Consider the following 21756-nt stretch of genomic DNA (forward strand, 5'->3'; position numbering starts at 1 on the left):
CTATTAAGGTGTAACGAAGGCAAGCCCTTCCAAGGAAAACAGAGGGCTGAATCTCGCCGAGTGAGTAATACAGATGGAATGGTGACGCATTGTGTGCTGTCTGGCTGTCTCATTGAGAGCGACTGCAATTTCATTTTTCTTTGTTGTATTTTTATTGTCTAGTTCTTCGGCCGCGGTAGACCTCGTGAGAGCCTAACGGCAATCAGCTTTAACCTTGCGCTCACCGCCGCTGCGGAGCAAAAAGCAGGTTATTATTAGAGTTCGACCGAGAAAATCGAGCCGGGCGTGATTGGGCATTGGGTTACAGTCAGATTTAGTTTTGGGATTTACTTGGGTCAGGGTCAGTGTAGCGCTTGCTATTAGGGTAAATATTACTGCCATCCATAATCCAGTTCCAAATCCATCCGCCAGTCTTCGCCCCCCCCCCCCCCACTCCCCTCAGCTGTGCGTACTATTACCGTGGCGATAAAGGAAGGGGGTTCAGGCACTTTTACAGTTTGCAAAAAAGAAAATGTACAATACATGATTATTGTGGTGCACGTCAGAATCTAAATGTGTTTTGCTTCTGCTGAAAGTCTGCACTGTCATTGTGATTGGCTCTGGAAAAAACGTTTTCTCTTCCCCAATCCAGTGCAATCCCCTCAGACACCAACACACCCACGCACGTACTCACGTGAACTGCAAACATACACACACGCACACACACACTTCTTTCTTCTCTGTCTCACTGCACAGAAAATGAAACTCAGATAATTTCGGATAATTTCTGAGAATTTTGTGTGCACAATCCCTTTCGGAATGTTTAACCGTTCACTGTTGTTTACGCTCTCTCATCCCCTCTCTCTCTTTCATTCTCTCTCTGTGAAATATGAAATAAGGATAAATCTTAGTGCTGCAGATCAAGTGTATATACTGTACATATTGGTGCCGCTGGTCAACATGGCAGCACCATGATGACTCACTGTGCCATATCGATCACTCAGTTCAATTCAAATTCAGCTGTATTGGTATGGGAAGAGTACATACACTTAATTTGCCAAAGCATATGCTGACACAACAAAATGAACAAACACGTAAAAACAAACTGAACTACAATAAACATACAGACTAAATAAATACAGTTATAAATCTACAACACAAACTATTGTGAATGAACTGTGATAGATCTTTATTTTTCCATTTGGTGTCACTTGTTACTCAATGTCCCTCAGCTTGTGGCAAGTGGCAATATTGGGTTTTTTTCGCTCACCCTCATATCTCGGCGTCAGCACAGGGAAATATGCAAAACGTTATTCAAATACTTTACAAGCGAAATATTGAAGACATCATCCACCTAAGAACAGAACTAATGCCACAGCCATTTCAAACATTTTAGCAGGCCGGCAACGCCGTGTTTATTTGGCGTTTATTTTGAAGCGCATTCCGGAGGCTGACGCAACGCTGTGGTCTCGGTCTGCTGCACTTCCTTGGACTGAATTCCCTGTTGAGTGACAAGGGGACTTCCTTAAAGCACCATCTCCCACTGTTTATAAATAGACCGCGATTGCCATGACAGATACTCGTGTATAGTCGCCTTGCTGGAAATGCGTGTATATTTAAAAGGTGCCATGGCTACAACAAACACATGTGTTTTAAGTGCAGTTTCGTTTTTACGGGAGAGCGTGTGTGGTCTTGATTCCGTGAAGCGGAGTGAAATAATCCGTAATCAGCATGATGAATATTTTTTTCCACCCCTTTTTTCTTTTACTTGCTCCTGATCTGGAAATCGATCGAGGTCTGCCATGTTTAAGGACATCCCAACGTGTTAAATGTTCCTTCTAGAAGCTAAAAGTAGACGTTAGCAACTCCCAATCTTTCCTTTGAGCAAGAAAACATCAGCGCATCCTTTGCAGAAGTCCGTTTCCGAAAAGCCTGGTGTATAAATGATCCCCCTCTCCCCAGCTGCCATGTCTGGATACCAGGTGTTTGAATATCTCCATCCAGGCAGGGCATCTAAATCCCCCCCCCCCAAAAAAAGTCCAGTTAAGTTTTGCTCATTCTGTAGAACATATAAACAAACAGACAAATAGCCTAGTATTATGGGACGAGAAAATGGGAAGAATGAGCACTGCCCGGCTGCCAGTGGTCTACAGAAGGTGCTCCTTGAAGACGATCATTTGAATAGAGTGGATTATTTAAACCTGTGTGGATATGCCACATTAATAAAGACATGTTTAACATGTATGCTGAAGAAGAGAGCTTTGATTATTCTTTGTTATCAATGGCTTAGTGTCGTAGTCATAAAGCTTTCCCGCTACTGACCTCTTTCATGGAAAATCCAATAAATGGTCATCCTAGATTTGACCCTTTAGCTAATCAGTGACTTATATGGACCTTCGATAGGCCAAAACACACCTGAATCTTTATACGCCTTAGACGTGTTAAAAGATTTCAAGTCATGGATTAACCCAGATACGATTGACATAGTTCTGTATACTGTCAGTGGCTCACCTCCAGATCTATAGCTGTGCATGCTTTGTCAAAAAGCGTGGATATTTATGCATTTATTGCTTAATAAGGGACATAAGAAACACCGTGACTTTGCAGATAGATGGGTTACAACACATTTCTTTGTGGTCTAACCAGCACTGAACCACTGTTCCAACTGCAACGGTTGCTGGTTGAATCCAGTCGTTTCCCATTTGTACTTTTTCGGGTTAATCTTTTTGGCTGAGGGGCACTCATTGGCTGCTTGCGATCAGCACAGTCCTCAAACCTGAGAGCTAGGTTTGGTCTTGGAATGGCTCCACACAGATTGCGACACACTCCGCCGTGCCTTCCTCTCACAAATACTTCAGTACAAAGGCCAGCGTGGAAGTAGACTGCAGACTAATTTGTTGCCATACCAGGTCACTGCAAGACGCTTCAGAGCCCGGAAGTCTGAGCGAACAGTATACACAGTTTTCCAAAGGGCCAATAAACAGAGTTTTGTTGGTCATTCCACTTTTTTTTTTTTCAGGGAAGGTCCAAGGTGCAAGGTGTCAAAGTCAGTGTTCCAAAACTCTGCTGCCAGAGTGATTGTGACATCAGCATTAGAATACTCAGTTAAGAACATATTTATGACCTCGAAACTTCAAGAGTTAAGTGTGTTGGAACACCTGAAGGGACATAATGGTTTATGAGTGCAGTTCTTTCCTGCAGGGAAAACATCCGTCAGGGAGGTAATCCGATAGAGTGTCTGTATTTAATTAATAGCAGGTCAGGCAATGGTCAGACACGAGTAGACTATTACAGGGAAGAGTTCAAAAACAGGGTTTACCAGACACAGCAGAGATAATACAAGACGTAGTTGGGGTCACAGGCAAAAGTTTGTGCACATGCGGTCAATCAGATCTAGCACAAGCACAAAACGAAATCCAAAAGGCGAAAAACGGAAGTTCAATCAAAGTCCGATAACAGCATCCCCAAAAGAAGCAGAAGGGTACTCCAGAAGGCAGTGGTCGGGGAAAAGGAAACAGGTCAACACACAGGTACGGCAGACAGAGAAACCGCTGGAAGGAATGGCGGAAGCACATTACGATCTGGCAACTGATACACGGAAAAGGGCAGGTATAGATGCACAGACAAATGAGGTAGCGATGATGAACAGGTGTGCAAACGGAGATCAGGTAACAAGACTCAGGCGAAATGAATAACGAGATGACAGGACTACGGAAAGCGACTGGGGACAAAACACCCGACACGCACAAGGAGATGGAAAAAGCTGCAACAGGAGAAAGACAAGAGCGTGACAAGCTCGTGAAATACGAAACGGAACGATGTCGAGATGCAGTTCAGTCACGTTAGCGTTTGTGTTCCATTGCCCCCTTTTTCTCACAGGAAGGAGCTGATCGCCGAGCTGGTGGAGGACGAGAAGGCATCCATGGACTTTGCCCGTCTGGAGGAGGAGTTCCGGGTCCTGACGGAGGAGAACCAGAGCCTGGTCTCGGTCCACAGCGAGCGCTTCCAGGAGCTGGAGACTCTGCGGGTGCTGAGTCAGAAGAGACCCGGGTCGTCCTGACCTTTGACCTCTAACCCCCCCCCCCCCACTCCCGCGCCCCCTCCTGAGTGAATTCCGCAGTGTGAGGGTGTGGTCCAAACTGCCGTGCAGGGACCTGATAGGCTCATTCATCGGAGAGGGGCGGTCCACAGTCATTGCGTTGCCTCGTGTTTTTTTTCTTTTTGTCCATATTGTTTCCAGAACACGTGGGAATATATTGATTTCTGCGTGTTTGATGGATACTTGTAAAACCCAGGTGTGCATTTTCCTACTGAATTGTATTAGAATAAGTGTAAAAGGGAAAGAGGCAAGTCACTAATGTTCGTATGTTTGACCTCTGCGGTACCCTGTTTGTATTCTACAGGAAGAACCTCAGCCTGTTAAGACGATGTATTTGATTGATCATTTGAAAATGCCAGTCACTGGATTAACGCTGAATAAAAGTCATGTGAATGCAAATGGGTTCTTGTGGCTGCATGTTTTTCCTCACAGAGTGCCCGTAGGCCTGTCCTCTCTTTTGTTTGAAACCGCCTGCCGCATTGATGGCCGTTGTTGGTAAGCCGTGTGATTCTGCAGCGCGGTGAACGGACCTCGCATGCCTTCTGGCCGGCATTCACCATCACTGCCTCCAGGGAAGGGCATGAAGAGGGGTCAGGAATTTGGCAGGAAGCAGGTAGGAGGCTAACTCAGGGCTAACGGGAGAGAGGCAGCTGCACTAACCTACGTAGGAAAGGATAGATTTATATATATTTATATATATATAAAAGGATAAATAATATATGTTCCTTCCTCAAATATATTTAATAATATATGAAAAATATTTATTACTGCCTTTCCTAATATATTGCATATATATTATATATGCACGAAAGGTGAATGAAGACATCAGAGATGACTTTTCCCTGCTCCTTCTGCCCTTTAAGCACCATTTTAGTGTGCAGACATCCCATTGTTTCACCACTTTGTGTTTGTAAGATATTGTACCTCGTGGCACACGTACTTCCCCCTGAATTGAAACACTTTGATTACGATGTAGCTCGTGATTCGATTGTTTTCTTTAAAACAAGGAAAGTGTGGCCATTTTAACCCTTTGAGATCACATGATTAGGATGTTGTGAACTGAATGTTCTAATGCTGATGTAATAATGACAACTGCTAATTTAACAAGAACAGACACATTCCACAAAAAAACAAAAAAACAATGTAATACACAATGTAATACAATGCAATACCAAGTATTCAAGGGTTACATTGCATCATCCTTTTGGCAGGCTTAAACAATAATAATTGTTCTTAGTTTTGCTAACTTATTCCTGTTTATTCTTTGGCACTAATTTGTTAATTTAAGGGAGCTTCCTTTAAATTATGAAGATGTTCAAGATAAAACCAGGGGAAAACATGCTTTTGTATAATAAAGGTTAAGATGATCCCAACCTTTCTTCTGGGAATTTGCTGTTGGACAATAATGCCTTTTTCTCTTTTTAAAGAAGCCCCTTGTGTGTCACAATGGCAGCATCTCCTACAATTGTGAAATAATAATCATCTGATCTTTTTTTTAATTCCCAGGATGTCATGTGGATTATGGCAGTGATTTTAATTCCCCAGTACCCAGCAAGGCATGCTGCAGGGAGCAGTAGCCTACATGCATTGCAAGTTCTTATTGAGGACACAATCTTGCGTTTCTTTAACCATATTCTACAGGAGGTTCTGACCAAAACGGTTGCTGTGGATTACCGGTCAAAAACCACTGGGCCCTGGGTCAAGGATAAGGATGTGTCCCGATACTAAAAGGAAACGATTGCTTTTGCCTGGTTTGCATTCATAATAAATAAGATAACCACAGCATCTGAGTCAGCTTCTGCTTTGAACTAATTTGAGAACATAATATAACGAATGGCTTCTGTGACATCATAACGAAGTTCATATCCCCCTGCTTCCAAAGATGTCATCATGCATTTTATTAGCCAATGTACTGTAGTTCCGTGTCAAAACCGGATCCATCCAACAGCCCAGTTGAATAGGCAATACCAAATCACCAGCTCAATCTTTACAAATAACAAGAAGTTGTTATTTGAAACAATTATTGCATTCACAAATACTGAACAATGTGACCGCTCTGACTACAAAAACTTCACCTCCCCTCTCAGCCAAAGCGAAGTTTGTGCGAAATCCAAGATAAATTTGGAAAGCCTACCACACGTGTATCGTCTACAATCCAAGACAGCGTTTGTATTGTAAGGTTTTGCTGTGTTCGGTTAAAAGGCAGCACACAAAAAATTACAAATATGAATTATGTGATAGTATAATAAAAAGTTACTGGCAAAAGTCAGCCATCAAATGGAAAAATAAAGATTACAAACAAGATAAACATAGGCTAGTCAAATAGCAAAGAATTGCCTACGTGAGCGTTTTCTTCCCATAGCTATAGTTCATTTCTGCGAAGGACATGGCTAGCATATATAGATTTCCAAAAGTTTTGTAAAAAAAAAAAAAAAAGCCATTCCAAGAACTACTCTACTCCAATTAAGACCATTTAGAAACGGCAGGATTTCGTATAAAGTATGGTCAAATGCGTCACGTTTTATTATTATTTTTTTGAAGTCCGATACTTCATTAGTTATTTATTTGTTTTTTATTATTATAACATATAGTAGCACATGACAGTTATCAAAAGGCGGAAGCAGTGCTCCGTGATACAATGGAGACAATTTGACAGAGAGCCAATAGAGGCGAAGCACGGCGTGCGAGTGGGCGGAAAGGGAGCAATTTGTTTAAAGTCACGTGATTGCAGTCAGAACGAAAGGTTGCCGTCAAGCATCCCTTTAATTAGAGCGCGCACGGGAGAATGTTTACAGGCTCTCTGTTCTAAACGCCGGCTAGTCTCACCGACGTGGTATGACAGGTGAGTTACGTGGCCACTTCGGAAGTGCACGGTGCCGTACGATAATTTTCCTAAGGAACGTTGTTTTGAGAGATAACTTCTATAGCTGGAAAAACATTGAGGCATTTTGTATAAAAGTGTAGGCTATGTATTACTCTTTCTTTTATTGTATTAGCTACAGGCTACACTCGACCGGGTTAAAATAAGTGTGATGTTATAGAATAGGATATGATACACATTTTAGCTAGAGAAGGGAACCTGTATTTTCTGCACATGGTTATTCGTCGATGTTACGAGCCTAAAGTATAATTATCCTAATAAATCATGTGGGAATGCGCTGCTCCGCTTTTAAGTCTCGACTGAGAATCAGTACGCTGTCAGAGTTGGAGCCTCACCAACACAAAATCTTAGAGATACGCCCTAGTGCCCGCGACTTTACTTCATACTTTACGAATCACGACGGACAGGAATTGCCAAGACGGTCAAGGTAATCTGGTTTTAGAAAACATAACAAGAATACATAGAACTAGAAATGCATATACAGAATATGTATGCAAGATACATTTTATATTCCATTTCCTTCATTGCAGACGACAACAGTCCTCCTTTACGCTTACGCTTAACATGGAACGCTTGGAAACGCAAATAACTAGTATGCTATGCGAGGGCAGCAGCGTGGGATAGATGTTCTCTTGTAATGTTTTACTAAACTGTAATGTAATAGGGAAACCAAGCTGTTTGCTATAGCTGATAAAAGGGCAAAAATGTCGGGAATTGCTTGCTCATCCTTTATCAGCAGGAGCGCGTGAGTCAGCAGTGTACGCTGTTACAACACGGTGCATGACTTGACACAGTTGAGCTTATATTGTGTTCCAAGATAAGCGCGTTGCGCCTGCGGTTATCATGTTCTGCATTGGCACAATTAACACACCAGTTCCAGCGAAGATAGTGTACCATTTACAAAATTTTAAAGCATGAAATATTTGTTTGTTGTTGGTTGAGTTAAATTGAATCCTTGCTTGATTGCATGCATTGCACCTTCTTTAAATCTAGCATTTTAGTCGACCGTTGTGAGCTTGTTTGAAAAACTGTAAATCAGCAGTTACGCGAGGTTAGCAGAGTACAGTATTACGCTATTGCTGCACCACAGTGTGACGAAATCGCTAACTTGACCACGGCTCTGTATTTGGTGTGTCAACACTGTCTGCTGAAGCCCTGTTAAGAACCGATCACGTTGGTCTTGTTTTTGTAGAGGACAACCCATTCAGCACGATATATTCTTTCATGTGTTGCAGCCTTTAGCGCCATTTCCACAAGCCGCTGCCAAACACTAGCCCATTGAATGTTCAACAAGCGTAACTTTTTGTGACAATTTTTTTTCAAAACGGGTAGGGAAAATTGCCGCAAAACTGGTTTCTGCTTTTCGCCCAAAGCACTAAAGCAGGCGCAGCCTGCGGCAAGTTCAGTTACTTTCATCCTTTTACATTGGATTTGGTCTGACAACAAGGGCTACCGCGTGTGCGTGTGGAAAAAGATAATATATATATATATGAATTTATTTTGCAGATTTCCCACGCCATGTCTTTCGAGAGCCCCCGATCTTCGGTGTTCACGTTCCAGTCGTCGGTGCACAGCGCGCACCTGCTGGGCTGCCTGAACGAGCAGCGCAAGCGGGACGTCCTGTGCGACCTGACCGTGGTGGTGGAGAACAAGGGCTTCCGGGCGCACCGCTCCGTGCTGGCGTCCTGCAGCGAGTACTTCCACACTCGCGTCACCAGCCTGGTGGGGCAAGGCCTGGTCGTCACGCTACCTGATGAGGTAGTTTTTTGAACTATTGTCAATTTCGCCATGAAGCGTTTTTTTTTTATCATCTTTTGATAATCCACAGTACATTTCCTTATAAAAGTGCAAAAATGATAATATCTGATCTTATTTAATCTTCCCTTACTTCATTAAGTGTATCCGGGGGTGATTGTTCCGCAAAAATGAATGCTATCTTTTTGATCCTAATCTAATGAAGCTATGCAATATCACAGAATACAACACTGTGGATGCCTCACACTTTTACATCCCAGTCTGCTCCACAGGAACATGTTCTTTAAGTCAACTCTAAGAGTAGTCACAACATATGAGATGACAACATAATGAAGTTGACTGAACATTTGACTGTGTAGAAAAAATTAAGCTGTTTTCGGTTTCGTGATTTTGGGGTGCTGTGAATGACCATCTTCTTTCCTTGTCTCCCAGGTAACAGTGGAAGGGTTTGACCCACTGTTAGAGTTTGCCTACACGGCGAAGCTCCTCTTCACCAAAGAGAACATTCTGGATATTCGCAGGTGCGCTAACATTTTGGGTTTCCACAACCTGGACAAAGGCTGCTTCGACTTCCTCATCCCGAAGTTCTTCGACAGCAGCAGGGCTGGCCCGCGGAAGGTGTGCTGCGGGAGGAAATCCTGGGAGAAACCGGCGAAGGCCGGGAGTTCCGACGGGGACGGAGACGGAGGCGATGATGGCGACAACGATGACGACAAGGAAGTCGAGGTCAAAGAGGAGGGCGTGGACACGGAGAGCCTCGTGGAAAATCGGGGCCCCAAAACGGCGGCTCTGAGTGCTAACGCCAAACCCGCAGACAAGGCCCCGAGGTCCCTGGGCACGGGGTGCCCGGTCGTCGCTATGGCGACGGACCCGGCCCTGCGCTGTCCGAAATACCGCAAGTTTCAGAACGCCTGCGGGAAGGAGCGGTCCCGCAGCCCGCAGGTGCCTTCCTCATCTTCCTCATCCTCCTCGTCCTCCTCTTCCTCGCTGGCTCCAGCCACCAAAGGACCGCCTTCCCCTGTCCGTCACAGGGAGGAAGGCAGCGGATTGGTCGGAAGCGCCTCCAGCGGACGCAAGTCTGAGGGGGCCAAGACGATTGGGAACGAGGCGGCAGTGGCGGCAATGTGCCCGCCCCCTGCACTCGTTCCCCTCCTGGGAAACCCCGATGACGGGGGCTTCGGGGAGGCACCGGGCTCCAGGTGCAGCCCGTCCGTGGGGTCAGCGGGGGCGGAGCCTGACTGCTGGCCCCGGGGTCGCTGCAGAACCCGGTTCCTGGCCTGTGCCTCCGGGGGCGGGGACGAGGGCCAGGAGGGTGGTGTTGGAAACCACCAGAGGCCGGGCGTCTCAGACCCGCCGCATCCCAAAATTCCCTGCATCCTGGGAGAGGAGGGAGGAGGGGAGAGGAGCACCGTGGAGAGGGAGGTAGCCGAACACCTGGCGAAGGGCTTCTGGACCGCTTACCTGAATCCTCCCAAGGAGTCCCCCACGGGTCAGTCCTCGGGGTACAGCTGGTGCGAGCGGCTGGCCCTGCCGCCCGGGGTGCTGGACTGCCCCTTCCTCCAGGACCAGGGGCTGTCCCAGGCGGAGAAGAGGGCCTACGACTCCTCCCTCAACTCCTTGGAGGACTCCGACACGGAGGCGGCCAGCGAGGGCACCTCCTCGCAAGGAGCGCCAGAGGTGAGAGCCTTCCCCCCCGGCTGTACCGCACCGGGAAGTTACCCTGCGCCGGCGGTTCTTTGTGTGCGGAGTTGCGTAGTGTGTGTGGGCGGCTCCAATGGAGGGCGAAAGTGGACTCATGAATGAGGAAGTTGCTGGGTGACAAACTGTACCTTTTGTAGTTAAGCTCCAGGGCATGGGCTGGGTTCTGTACTGTACTCGATAACCCTCCTCCGCCCTCCCCCCACTCCCTCACCTGCTAACACCAGGTCCTGATCAGACCGTGGTCAAATACACAGCTTTACATGTTGGTAAAACACCAGTAAACATTCCTGTTGAGGATAGATGTCTCTGTAAAAATCGTAAGGAATCTGCAGGAATAACAGTGGTGTCTCAGGGGTCACAGTATTTCAGATAACGTTTTGACCCTGGTCTTTTCCTGGAAGCTATGAAGAGGCTGTTGATCAGAAAGCCAGGTGGAGAGGGCACTCCTTACCCAAACCAAGACACGTAAATGATTACCCATTTTGTGACCGACTTTCCTTAATGATACACTCGCGTATTCACAGTTTACAGTGCTTGGATTTGCACATGCTACAAAGTAACTACCCTAAAACCGGCTTATTAAATTGTTTTTGTATAGTACTCTTCCCAATAAAAAAATTGTTTCCAGAACACTTGAGGAATCTCTTGTAAACATTTCAGTCTTCATTAATTACAGGGATGGTAGAATCTGGCAGTCAGTGCCAATAGTGCTGCAGGTTTTGGTTGATACTTAATAGTTAACCCTTTAAGGTACAGAACAGCATATTGTACAACGCTCACAGCAACAGTCACACATAACAGAACGGCTCTGCGGTCTGATTCCACCGCTATAAATTCTTGGAATAACAACGCGGTTGATCGATCTTCAAAAAAAGAGGTGCTACACCACGTGAAGTAGTGTTCCTGAGGTACACTGGACCGAGGCCCTCTTACGGTACTTTTAGCAATCAGTCCAGGCGTTAGCTGCCAGCCGGTGGAGATGTATTTCAGAATGTGTGCAATGCGGTCATTTTCTACTGCCGACAGGATCAGGGCTGCTGGCTGGGACTACTTTAGGGGGGGTTGCTGGTTGGGGGGGTAGGCTGGAAACAGCACTGGCTGGCAGTAGGATACTGCATCTTTGTAGGATGTAACAAGTGCTTGCATCAGCACCATTTAAAAGCTGGTGGTCCACTCTCTGGATTCTCTCGCTTGCAATCCATTGATCTATCCAGAGCTTAGAGTAAGCAAATAATAATTCACAATGGATTCAGCTTGTATCTTCTCATTGCTAAATACTGGATGTCCAATAGCTCTTTGCCATGTATGTACTTACATTCTTGTATGGTGATTGACAGTGCCGCTTTATTTTATTTCATTTTTTTACTTTATTAATTCTGAGCCGTTGGCTGTGTTTGAAACCGCATACTACTTGCACTACATTTCAATGAAAATCAGCCTGTGATTTAGTATGTGTAGTATGCTAGTACGCGGTTTTGAATACAGCCGCTGAGTGCCAGAAGGAATCACTGCGGTTTCGATGCTGCAGAGCGGAGTGTGAGAGTGAGCCCCCCCCCCCCCCCGGATGGGGGCAGTACTCTGCACAGGGCCCGTGTGTTTTTTACCAGTTCTTTCTGCGCCCGGTCCCGCAGGTGCAGCTGCCCTACCCGGTGGAGCAGATCGTCTCCCTGAGTCGAAACGACTTCCAGAACGTCCTCAAGCAGCACCAGCTGACCCGGGAGCAGCTGGACTTTGTGCACGACGTCCGGCGCCGGAGCAAGAACTGCATCGCCGCGCGGCGCTGCCGCAAGAGGAAGCTGGACTGCATCCACAGCCTGGAGTGCGAGATCCAGGAGCTGGTGAGCCCCCCCGCCCCCCCCTCGCGTCACATCGCACGCGTCTTCAGTGACGCGTTCACGACCGCATGAGGGGCAGCCTGTAGACTGGGGGCTGGAGCAAGGCTCTTAACCCCCGCATTGCTCCTGGGGGGATTGTCCCCTACTAACCCTAATCAACTCTCAACTGACTTTTGATAAAAGTGTCAGCTTAATAACATAATAATAATAATAATAATAATAATTATAATAATTTTATCATTCAGTGGAGGATGTTTCCCAGAGGGGCTTATTACTGTATGTCTGTGTGTATATAATGTATATCTTTATAATGTATGTGTACATTTGTACTGTGTGTGGGGGTACATTTGTCCTGTGTATATGTGTAATGTGTGTGTGGGTATAATGTATGTGTGTGTAATGTGTGTGTGTATAATGTATGTATGTGTGAATAATGTGTGTGTAATGTATGGGTGTGTGTAATGTGTGTGTATAATGTATGTCTACGTGTATAATGTGTGTGTGTATAATGTGTATAATGTATAATGTGTGTGTGTAATGTGTTTGTGTATGTGTATGTGTGTCGATGTGTATGTGCGTATGTGCGTATAATGTATGTGTGTGTATAATGTATGTGTGTGTATGTATGTGTGTATAATGTATATATGTGTGTGTGTGTGTATAATGTATATGTGTGTGTGTAATGCGTGTATGTATAATGTATATGTGTGTGTGTGTATAATGTATGTGTCTGTGTGTGTGTATAATGTATGTGTGTGTGTGTGTATGTGTGTGTGTAATGTGTTTGTGTATGTGTATGTGTGTCGATGTGTATGTGTGTGTATGTGCGTATAATGTATAATGTGTGTGTATAATGTGTGTGTGTGCATAATGTGTGTGTGTATAATGTGTGTGTATGTGTGTGTGTGTATAATGTATGTGTGTATGTATGTGTGTATAATGTATATGTGTGTGTGTGTATAATGTATGTGTGTGTGTGTATAATGTATATATGTGTGTGTGTATAATGTATGTGTGTGTATAATGTATGCGTGTATGTGTGTGTGTAATGTGTGTATGCATAATGTATATATGTGTGTGTATAATGTATGTGTGTGTGTTGTTCTCCGTGCAGCGCAGTGAGAAGAAGCTCCTGGAGCAGGAGAAGGCTGAGCTGGCTGAGCTGAAGATGCAGACATGGCAGGACATCTCCGGCCTGTGCCACAGGGTCCTCAGTGAGGCCGCCCTCCAGCCAGAGCAGCTGCAGGTCCTGGCCAAATACTCCACCCCAGACTGCCCCCTGTCCAGCCTGACCGGCCTGCCAAGCCTCCTCTCCCCCCCGACCGATCCGTCCACCTCCGCCCGCCCCCTGACCGCCCCGTCCACCTCAGCCTACCCGCCCGCGCACCCCTCCCCGGGTGGCCCTCACAGAGACCCTCAGGTCCCCCGCCCCCCGGAGGCCAATTGCGTCAGGACGTTGTCTGGCTCCGCCCCGGGTGGGCGTGGCCTCAGCTCCATCGCTGACGTCTGTTTGGACATGAGCAGGAAATGCAGCAGGGATAAGTGACAGCAGCTGCTTGGTTTTTAATTCCTTAAACAGATGACTTTTATTTTTCAATTAATCACAAATATGTAATTACAGACACTCAGGTTTTTTTTATTTGTTGTATTATTTTTTTTACACGGCGTTTGTATTTAGTTTAGTTTTTTTTACACGCACTTATGAATATGCATTTGTGTTAAATGTAATCACTACTACCGCACTATATCTTCAATTACTATGTCCTATACCTTTACTTCACACTTTTCCAAATTATGCCAGGTGTTCTCGAATATATCCCATCATTTCTAGAAAGTGGTCTGGTATGGACACCATCAGGTGTACACAGTCAAACCAAAGCACGGTCATCTTTCAGGGAAAACGGTTACCAGTTGACCGGGGATATAACCGCTGTTGATGGCCATACTCTAGCCATCAGTAAAACACTTTGATTTTTTATTATCAAAATAGCACCTGGACATTAACATGAGCAGAGAATTGAGTGAAACCTAGATGGATGTTTAAATATACACGACTGCTATGCACAGGCAAACTCTAGACTCTAGACAGTTAGGTCTGATATCCTTGTAAAATCTCAGGACCAACAGATACCTCAGTGATGTGTTTACACAGGGTCATTTCTGGTGTTCATTCAAACGGTTCAGGTCTACAATACCGCACGTGCAATAATAACATTCATGAAGCCTTCAAAGAACGAAATCTACAGCATCCGGGGTGCACTAACCGCCATTTTGTCTAAACGCCAGAGTTTTATGAAAGCTCAATCTCATTCACTAGGACATTGTACGTGCAGTCTGGCTGTAAACCTGCTGACAGCCTGTGCCCGCTGTGCCTCGAGTCTCTCCTCTTGGGGTGCAGGCCTCCGTAATGGGGGAACTTGGGGTGTCGCAGAATCAGATCTTTTTAGATTTTAAGTCAATAACATCACCGGGCTTACAAAACATGTGACGTGTGACGTTAAAAGTGGCACTGAAGATTTAATCCAAACATTAAATACCAGCAGTAATATTTCTCAGAAGAACACGTGTTTTTTTTAAAAAGCTTGTTTAAGGAACACGACAGATCTGGTGCTATGCGGCTGATGGCGATTAACAAAGGTACAAATCCATAAATGCTATCCCATGGTTCCGGGTACAGTTCGTCGTGCACAGAAGTTTTGTCTGTCATTCAACGAGCAACCATTGCCATCTCCACCTTGTCTCCTTTACTGTACCAGGACTGTTTGAGATTCGGTGCCACTGCAGCCTTCCCCAGCCACGATGAACATTGACCAAATGGAAAGTCATGGACTGGCCAAAGGAAATGTTGAACCGAACGGTTGCACTTTGAATTGCACACAGCTTAGAGAAATTACTCCGGAGGGGTCCAGAGGAATTCCGTGTACAATTATCCGCGATTGTCTTTTCAAAAGAATCTCCTGGTTTATATGATTCATCATGATGTCATCGCTGTGGAGGTAATCTAGGGAAACCACACACAGCAGAGTTTAAAGGTAAATACTGAATGGTTTACTCCCTGGGGTTTCTAAATATTATTTCAGTTTCCATGTGTCTTCTCAATAGGACCAGAAGCGTGACGATGCATGCGTTTGATACTTTCTACAATTCCTGACGACCAGTTGGCTTTCCAACAGCTCCACAGGTGGTTTCAGACACCCCCACCAAGGCAGCATTTTTTCATACAAACATTTCAGTTTTCTATCATACCAGTACAGTTCCTTGGAACACAGTGATCTCAGGTTGCATATGCCAAAGAAAATGGTTCCTAAAATAAAATAAAATATTTTTTAAAGAATAATCAGTCGTAGTGTCATTACAAGCTGCTTGGTAATCCTATGGTAGCGACTTGCTTCAGGGCACGACCATAGGATGCCCCTTATGGACACCGGTCGTTGTAAAGCCATCAGGCCATCAGAAATGTCTCCAAAAATCGAAAATATCGTCCATCACACACAAAAAGTCTGGGCTAATGGAGCATACAGTAAAACAGAGAATGAAAAAACCCACCCTGTGAGCTCTGACTTCAGTTGAGTTCATTATCGCAGCAGGGAGGACGCATGTGTAATTGTGCTTTTAACGTGTTCATTTCTGTTGTTAGCAGCTCGTTCAGCTGGTCCAGAATGCTCCTGCTCCCCAGCAATCAGGCAAAAACACATGGCAAGTCCCGGCCTATGGTTCACCAAGAGGAACCGTTAGCCAGTTAACCGTTAACGTTGCTCCAGGGGGGACTGTCCCCCCTGCTTAGTCTAATCAACACGCAAGTCACAAAAGCGTCAGCTAGAATGACAAATAACTGTATTATTTGTAAGAGGAACAGTGCCCGCTCACGCAAAATACACGTATCCCCGATGACTTTTCAGCGGAGCTGTTCATTGGCTAAAGCCATATGTGTGCGCTGACGGATAAATCGGCTACGTGCCCACACAGACACAGACATGGATCGAGGCTGCCACACAGTGTACCTTATGCAGGACATAAACCATGTGACCAGTTGTGTGACCAGTTCAGGCTGTGGTCATACTCTGTTTGCCAACTATTTTTTATACTTTTAAGACTGACCTTGTCCTGTTTTTCTTGTTTTGAATTAGTATGTAATTGTCTGGTCACTTTTCTTTCTTTCTTTTTTTGTGGAAATGTGACTGTTTAGGAAAGAAAAATGTGTTTGTTTTTCAGCCATACATAATGATTAAAAACGAAGTCCCTTAAGTAAACTGCCTGTTCTTTGCAACTGTGAGAAGATTGCATGTCAAGTGTTTGGATATTGTTAAAACTATTTATGTTGTTCTAAGGAGGTGAATGATGTTGGCAAGAAGTAGCTGAGTAAAGGGCTAACATGGTGAAGGATATGACATTAGCGGCTTAATCCTATTCAAACACACACGACACACCCACAGAGTTGCGCAGTACTGTGATTGTATCTGTCCTCTCCATCCATTTACTGTAAGGAATGCCTTTTTTTAAAACTCGGGAAATATAAATTGAGAAAATTAATGAGTAAGACCTGCGAGCAATCCTAGTGACTCTTGATCCCACCAATATGAACATTAGCCCTGAGGGAGTCACTTCCGCTATTAAAGTGCAAAAATATCGTTGGAGTTGTTCCTTATTGTAAACTCACAGCACCAAGAAGTACCACCAGCGTCCTCTGGTGGACATATAGCCTGATACGGAAAAAAAAATCTACAGTCGGCCGAATAAAAAAGGAAATATTTTGAGGGAAAAAAAATTGTTGTTAGGAGACAAACATTTTGGGAAAAGTACAAAAATTATTTTTCAAATGTGTTTACACCCAATCAAGGCGTGAATACCTCAATAATATGCTAGGTCTTGTGTCTGTGTTTTGTCTTTCTTTCAGCCTAAATTATTAATTCACATTTTTTTACTGCTGTGAATGAATCAGATAAATAATCGTATGATACAGCACTGTTCCATCACGGTTAAAAAACCTCACGTTGGGAGCTCTGAAGCATCTTGAAGCATCTCATTTCAAGAGCAGCCGATTCCTTTCAAGCGGTGGTATGTTGTAAAACCAGTAGATGGCTGTAGTCTTCTGAGAATTGACTTGAACTTCCCCCGGCTAATTTATTGGAGAATTATTTCAGCCAATAAGCAGAAAACATAATATTATCAGGAACTAATATTTTTCTAGTCACAAAAATGCTATACCCCCAAAACAGATATGTAGATACATGTTTTTTTTTTGTTTTTTTTCTGGGGGGGTGGTGTTGGTCTTTCATTTCATGCTGTATAGTTTTCAATTTCATTTAAATGTAATCATTGCAACTTTTCTGTGATTATATAATAACCAGTGGACAATTATAAAGGGCATATAGAAGTTAGTTCTCCTCCTCTGGTCTTGGATTACATGCTCTGAATTTGAACACTCGATGAAAGTCCAATGATCATAAATAAATGTAACATTTCATAGGCCTAGTGCTTTTAATAACGAATTTCAATATATGTTAACTTTTGGCGGAATTCTGTTTTCAGAAAATAATCAACTACATGTGTAAAATGTGACCTAGCGAAGGATTGGAGAATTAGACACATGTTTTGAGTGGAACAAAACTATACATTTCATAATCGGAGCCATAAATGCCGTAAACTAAATAGATTCGTTATTACAATGTTATTTTGGGATTCAACTCGTATACACAAAAAGCACATCTGAACATACAAACAGGCTACATGCAATTGCATCCCGGTGAATTCGACACATTCTACTGATTTCAGCACATTTAGACAATTTCTGCTCTATTTTGGAGCTCTATTACAAAGGCCAATATGGCTCATGGAGATAAAGATAACTTCACTGCAATTACGACGCGAAGTAGTAGGCCTATACTCCAACCGAAGTGCTCCATTTACGATTAGCCTAGCAGCCGTTTTAAACCTCAAACACGGGGTTTCTAGTCCCGCATAAAGTGTTTCATGATGTGAGGTAAGTACCGCTCAGATATACTTTAAACATGCCTCATTAATATGAACTACCATGGCAGAACTACCTCATAAATGTGTCAGACTTCTTTTCATTGAAAGGTAAACCCATATATTGGAATTGCATATGGCGAGTTCGGGGTGCAGGGGAGTAGATAATGAAAGAAGAGATTGGTTCAGCACAAGTGTGTAGCCCGGTGCCAAAGAAGCGTCGTCGTATATCTGCCTGACCTTTTCCAGCCCGGAGACGTCGGCAGCAGGAGATGCACAATGATTTTACGCCGCCAGAATAGATCGCTAGTTTCCATGCTAATTTTACGGAGCTGCAGCCAAATAATGGTTGTCCTCTTGTGGCTAGAGGTGCGAGTTCAATCGACTGCGTGCGGTTGGAGGGTCGAATTGATATCCTTTTCCCTCGATATTGTTTACAGGCGGAGACAGACACACACCTTAGGAGCAGGCTGGTGTTATACGGTCCTCTCGTCAACTTCCCTAGTTTCCTAGAGTATAGATTTCGTGAGGGTTGCGCACTGTGGCAAAAACAGAGTGATCTCATTATCCTATCTGCACTGGCCTCGAGATTTAGATTATGGATTGTGATTAGATGTTTTTAAAATATGAACCTCAGACTATACTCCCCTTAAGTATTTAGTGAATGAAATAATCCATTGTAAATCGAAAGAACCAACAGAAGGTTGTGACATGTTGCTATCTGTGACGCCCTTTTTTGTTCTAATTACACGAGGAACAAGGCAGTCTGACGGACATCGAGCCCCTATTGGTCTTTGACCGATTACCCATTGAAATCACGTGACCAATTTAGTCCAGGGGCGCACAACCCTGATTCCGGATAGGCCGGTCTGCTGGTTTTGTTCCAACCAATTACCTTCGTTTAATTTTCTATGAACTACGCTGGTTCACTCCTGTACTTGAGCGCAGTAAGCTCTTTAGGATACTCTTGCAGTATTTGGCCGTAGCAGGTGCTTATGCAAATGTAAGATCAAGATATGAGTGCGCTAATTAAATAATTAAGATCAGAAGTTGGCACAAAATCCTGAAACAGATTGACCCTTGCTGTGCATCCTTGATTCAAATGTGTTTGTTCAAATCAACTGCATTTGATAGATTTAGCAGAATCTGTTGAAATCCCCTTCATGTGATGGGGGGGAGTGAATTGTTTTACACATTAAAAAAAAAGAAAGAAAATGAAGTGGGGGGTTTTTGCTTCATTTGATATGCGCTTCCCGTGTACACGATTTTGAATCCTCCAAGAACATTCCCATAATCCTATAGGCTTATTATGGTCTGACAAATGGCCATTTCTGACTGTGGCAGTCGAAGCAGCTGAAAGAAAAATTTATTTTTTTCTGTTTCATCTTGTCATGTTTTTTTTCTCTCCCTCCCTCCTTCCCAAGGTAAAACCGAGGTTGAAAGCCCGGTGACATCCGTTCCCCCGAGGGAGAGATAATATTTTCCCTCTATTGGTGGGTTTCCTGCCCTCACAAAACGTCTTATTGAAAAAGTAATGGGGGCAGAGAGAAAGAGGAGGTCGGGATTATTTGTTTGAAATCACAGGGAGAAGGCTGCCTGGGTCGATACGACGAGATTGCCTCTGCTATTTTATGGCGTAATTGAACCAGGACTTGTCATCGCCTGAGAAAACAGATCATTATCAACAAGGGGAAAAAAAAAAAAAAAGCTGCCGTCGGCCGTTATAAGTAGGAGATAGATCTTTCGCTTGGTCTCGCGCGCTCGTAAACCACCCGCCTGCTAATGCCAGCCCGTCGCCGTACAGTACAAGCGGCTTTTGCCTGGCGGAATTAGTATTCTTCAACGCGGTCGCGTCACACAGGGCCGGGATCGGCAACTCGCGGGGACCGAGGACCGAGAAACGTGGGCTTTCCACCCCTCTCTATTCCTGGTAGTCAATCTGTAGCACTAATAGAAAAGAACACCAAGGGTGGGTTTGGATTTGGCCAGTGTTGATCGGAGGCGTTTGGTAATGCAAGAGAAAGACTCTCTCTCTCTCTGTCTCTGTCTCTGTCTCTGTCTCTCTCCCTCTCCCTCTCCCTCTCCCTCTCCCTCTCCCTCTCCGTCCCCATATTTGGTAGTGCAAGAGAAAGAAATTCCGTGGAATTCCACAGTAGGAGCGTACTGATTATTGGAGGGGGCTGTGCTGTGTAGTACGCTGTACGAGGTCGTACGCTCGTAATCCGCATCCTCATTCGTGGTAGATTAAAAAGAGAAAAAAATGTTTTTTCTGAGTACTGATTAAGGAAACAAGGTTAGAAGATTAAAGATCGGCACAGGGAATTACACTGGTTTAAAGCACAAATGTGAAAATTAATCAAAATGCCAAAAATCTTAAGCTGTCGTTACAGATTAGAGCAAAGCCTCCTTGAACTCGCATGTGATTATTATCGTTTCCACGTCTGTCTGTCTGTCTGTCTGTCTGTCCTGCTATGCCTTCAAATAGGTACAATGTTTCATTCTCTGATCCACGTAATCCCCAAATGGTACTTCCCCTCCCATGTCCATAGGCCTACCTCTGGGATCCTCACTCCTGGTCCTGGAGAGTCGCAGGGTCTGCTGGGGTCCTCACTCCTGGTCCTGGAGAGTCGCAGGGTCTGCTGGGGTCCTCACTCCTGGTCCTGGAGAGTCGCAGGGTCTGCTGGGGTCCTCACTCCTGGTCCTGGAGAGCCGCAGGATGTGCTGGGGTCCTCACTCCTGGTCCTGGAGAGCCACAGGGTGTGCTGGCTTTTCTTTTCGCCTTAATATCAGCAACCAATTCAGACCCAATAAACCAGGTGAGGTGGGTTAATTGATCTATTCAACCAGTTAATTACACAGTTAAGTGTTGAGTAACGACACAAACCAGCACTGTTGCTCTCCAGGACCAAGAGTATGGACAACTGGCCTTGGACCTAGTGAACATTTTCGTGGTTAGTAGTCTCAGAAACTCTCTCGGCCAGGGATAGTAAAATCTAGCCCTCAAATACAAATCAGGCCCTAGTTTTCTATCATCCCAGGTACATAACTGAAGAATTAGTGCTACTAATTGGCCAATCTTTCTTCACATCTGACTCCCAGGTAAAAGCAGGGTGGAAAACCAGCAGTTCTCATGATCTGAAGAATAGAAGTCAAGGAATTCAGGTGAAAGAAGTTTTGGTTGAAAAGTGATGCTGTTTCTTCTTCTTATTGGAGATATGAAATAAATATTCAGGTGGTGTCATATTCAGACATTGGCTTGGATTCAACCAACATTTATCCTTGTTGCACAAATAATTAAAAGTGAGAATTCTTTGCTTTTGCACATTTTGGCAAGCTCAGCAACCACTAAGACTTACTCAGCGAACTGAGTTTGTAAAGAAGTGTAAAAAAGCTTGCATTATCTTGCCCTGTAAGTCAAAGTTAAGGACAAATGTTGATTAAATACAGGCCATTATCTTGAGCAATTGCCTTAACCCTCTACGCTGGTTCCCATACGAGTATAAATAGCCATGTAGTTCCTCTTCCCCTTGTCAGTTATT

General features: G+C 44.5%; 2 protein-coding genes across 2 annotated transcripts in view; both read left to right on the plus strand.

The window, feature by feature from the left end:
* The window catches only part of map3k7cl (map3k7 C-terminal like), a 12396-nt gene extending 7919 nt beyond the window's left edge, over positions 1-4477 (plus strand). The window contains exon 5 of the mRNA XM_061249842.1: positions 3859-4477. Coding sequence (XP_061105826.1) covers positions 3859-4039 — 181 coding nt within the window. The 3' untranslated portion in view covers positions 4040-4477. The remainder of the gene's footprint in view (positions 1-3858) is intronic.
* Positions 4478-6810: 2333 nt separating this feature from the next.
* bach1b (BTB and CNC homology 1, basic leucine zipper transcription factor 1 b) lies at positions 6811-15028 on the plus strand. Its single transcript, XM_061249465.1, has 5 exons — positions 6811-6920; positions 8466-8717; positions 9147-10391; positions 12047-12253; positions 13365-15028. The coding sequence occupies exons 2-5, from the start codon at positions 8478-8480 to the stop codon at positions 13794-13796; spliced, it is 2124 nt and encodes a 707-aa protein (XP_061105449.1). The 5' UTR covers positions 6811-6920; positions 8466-8477; the 3' UTR covers positions 13797-15028.
* Positions 15029-21756: the final 6728 nt, after the last annotated feature.

The sequence above is a fragment of the Conger conger genome, chromosome 7 (assembly GCF_963514075.1).
Source record: "Conger conger chromosome 7, fConCon1.1, whole genome shotgun sequence".
NCBI lineage: Eukaryota > Metazoa > Chordata > Actinopteri > Anguilliformes > Congridae > Conger > Conger conger.

Excerpts from the sequence above, each read along its gene's own strand:
- bach1b (XM_061249465.1), top strand. The coding sequence starts at position 8,478 with ATGTCTTTCGAGAGCCCCCGATCTTCGGTGTTCACGTTCCAGTCGTCG. Across the intron at positions 8,718-9,146 it reads TCGTCACGCTACCTGATGAG|GTAACAGTGGAAGGGTTTGA; the intron begins GTAGTTTTTTGA and ends CTTGTCTCCCAG. Across the intron at positions 10,392-12,046 it reads CCTCGCAAGGAGCGCCAGAG|GTGCAGCTGCCCTACCCGGT; the intron begins GTGAGAGCCTTC and ends CCGGTCCCGCAG.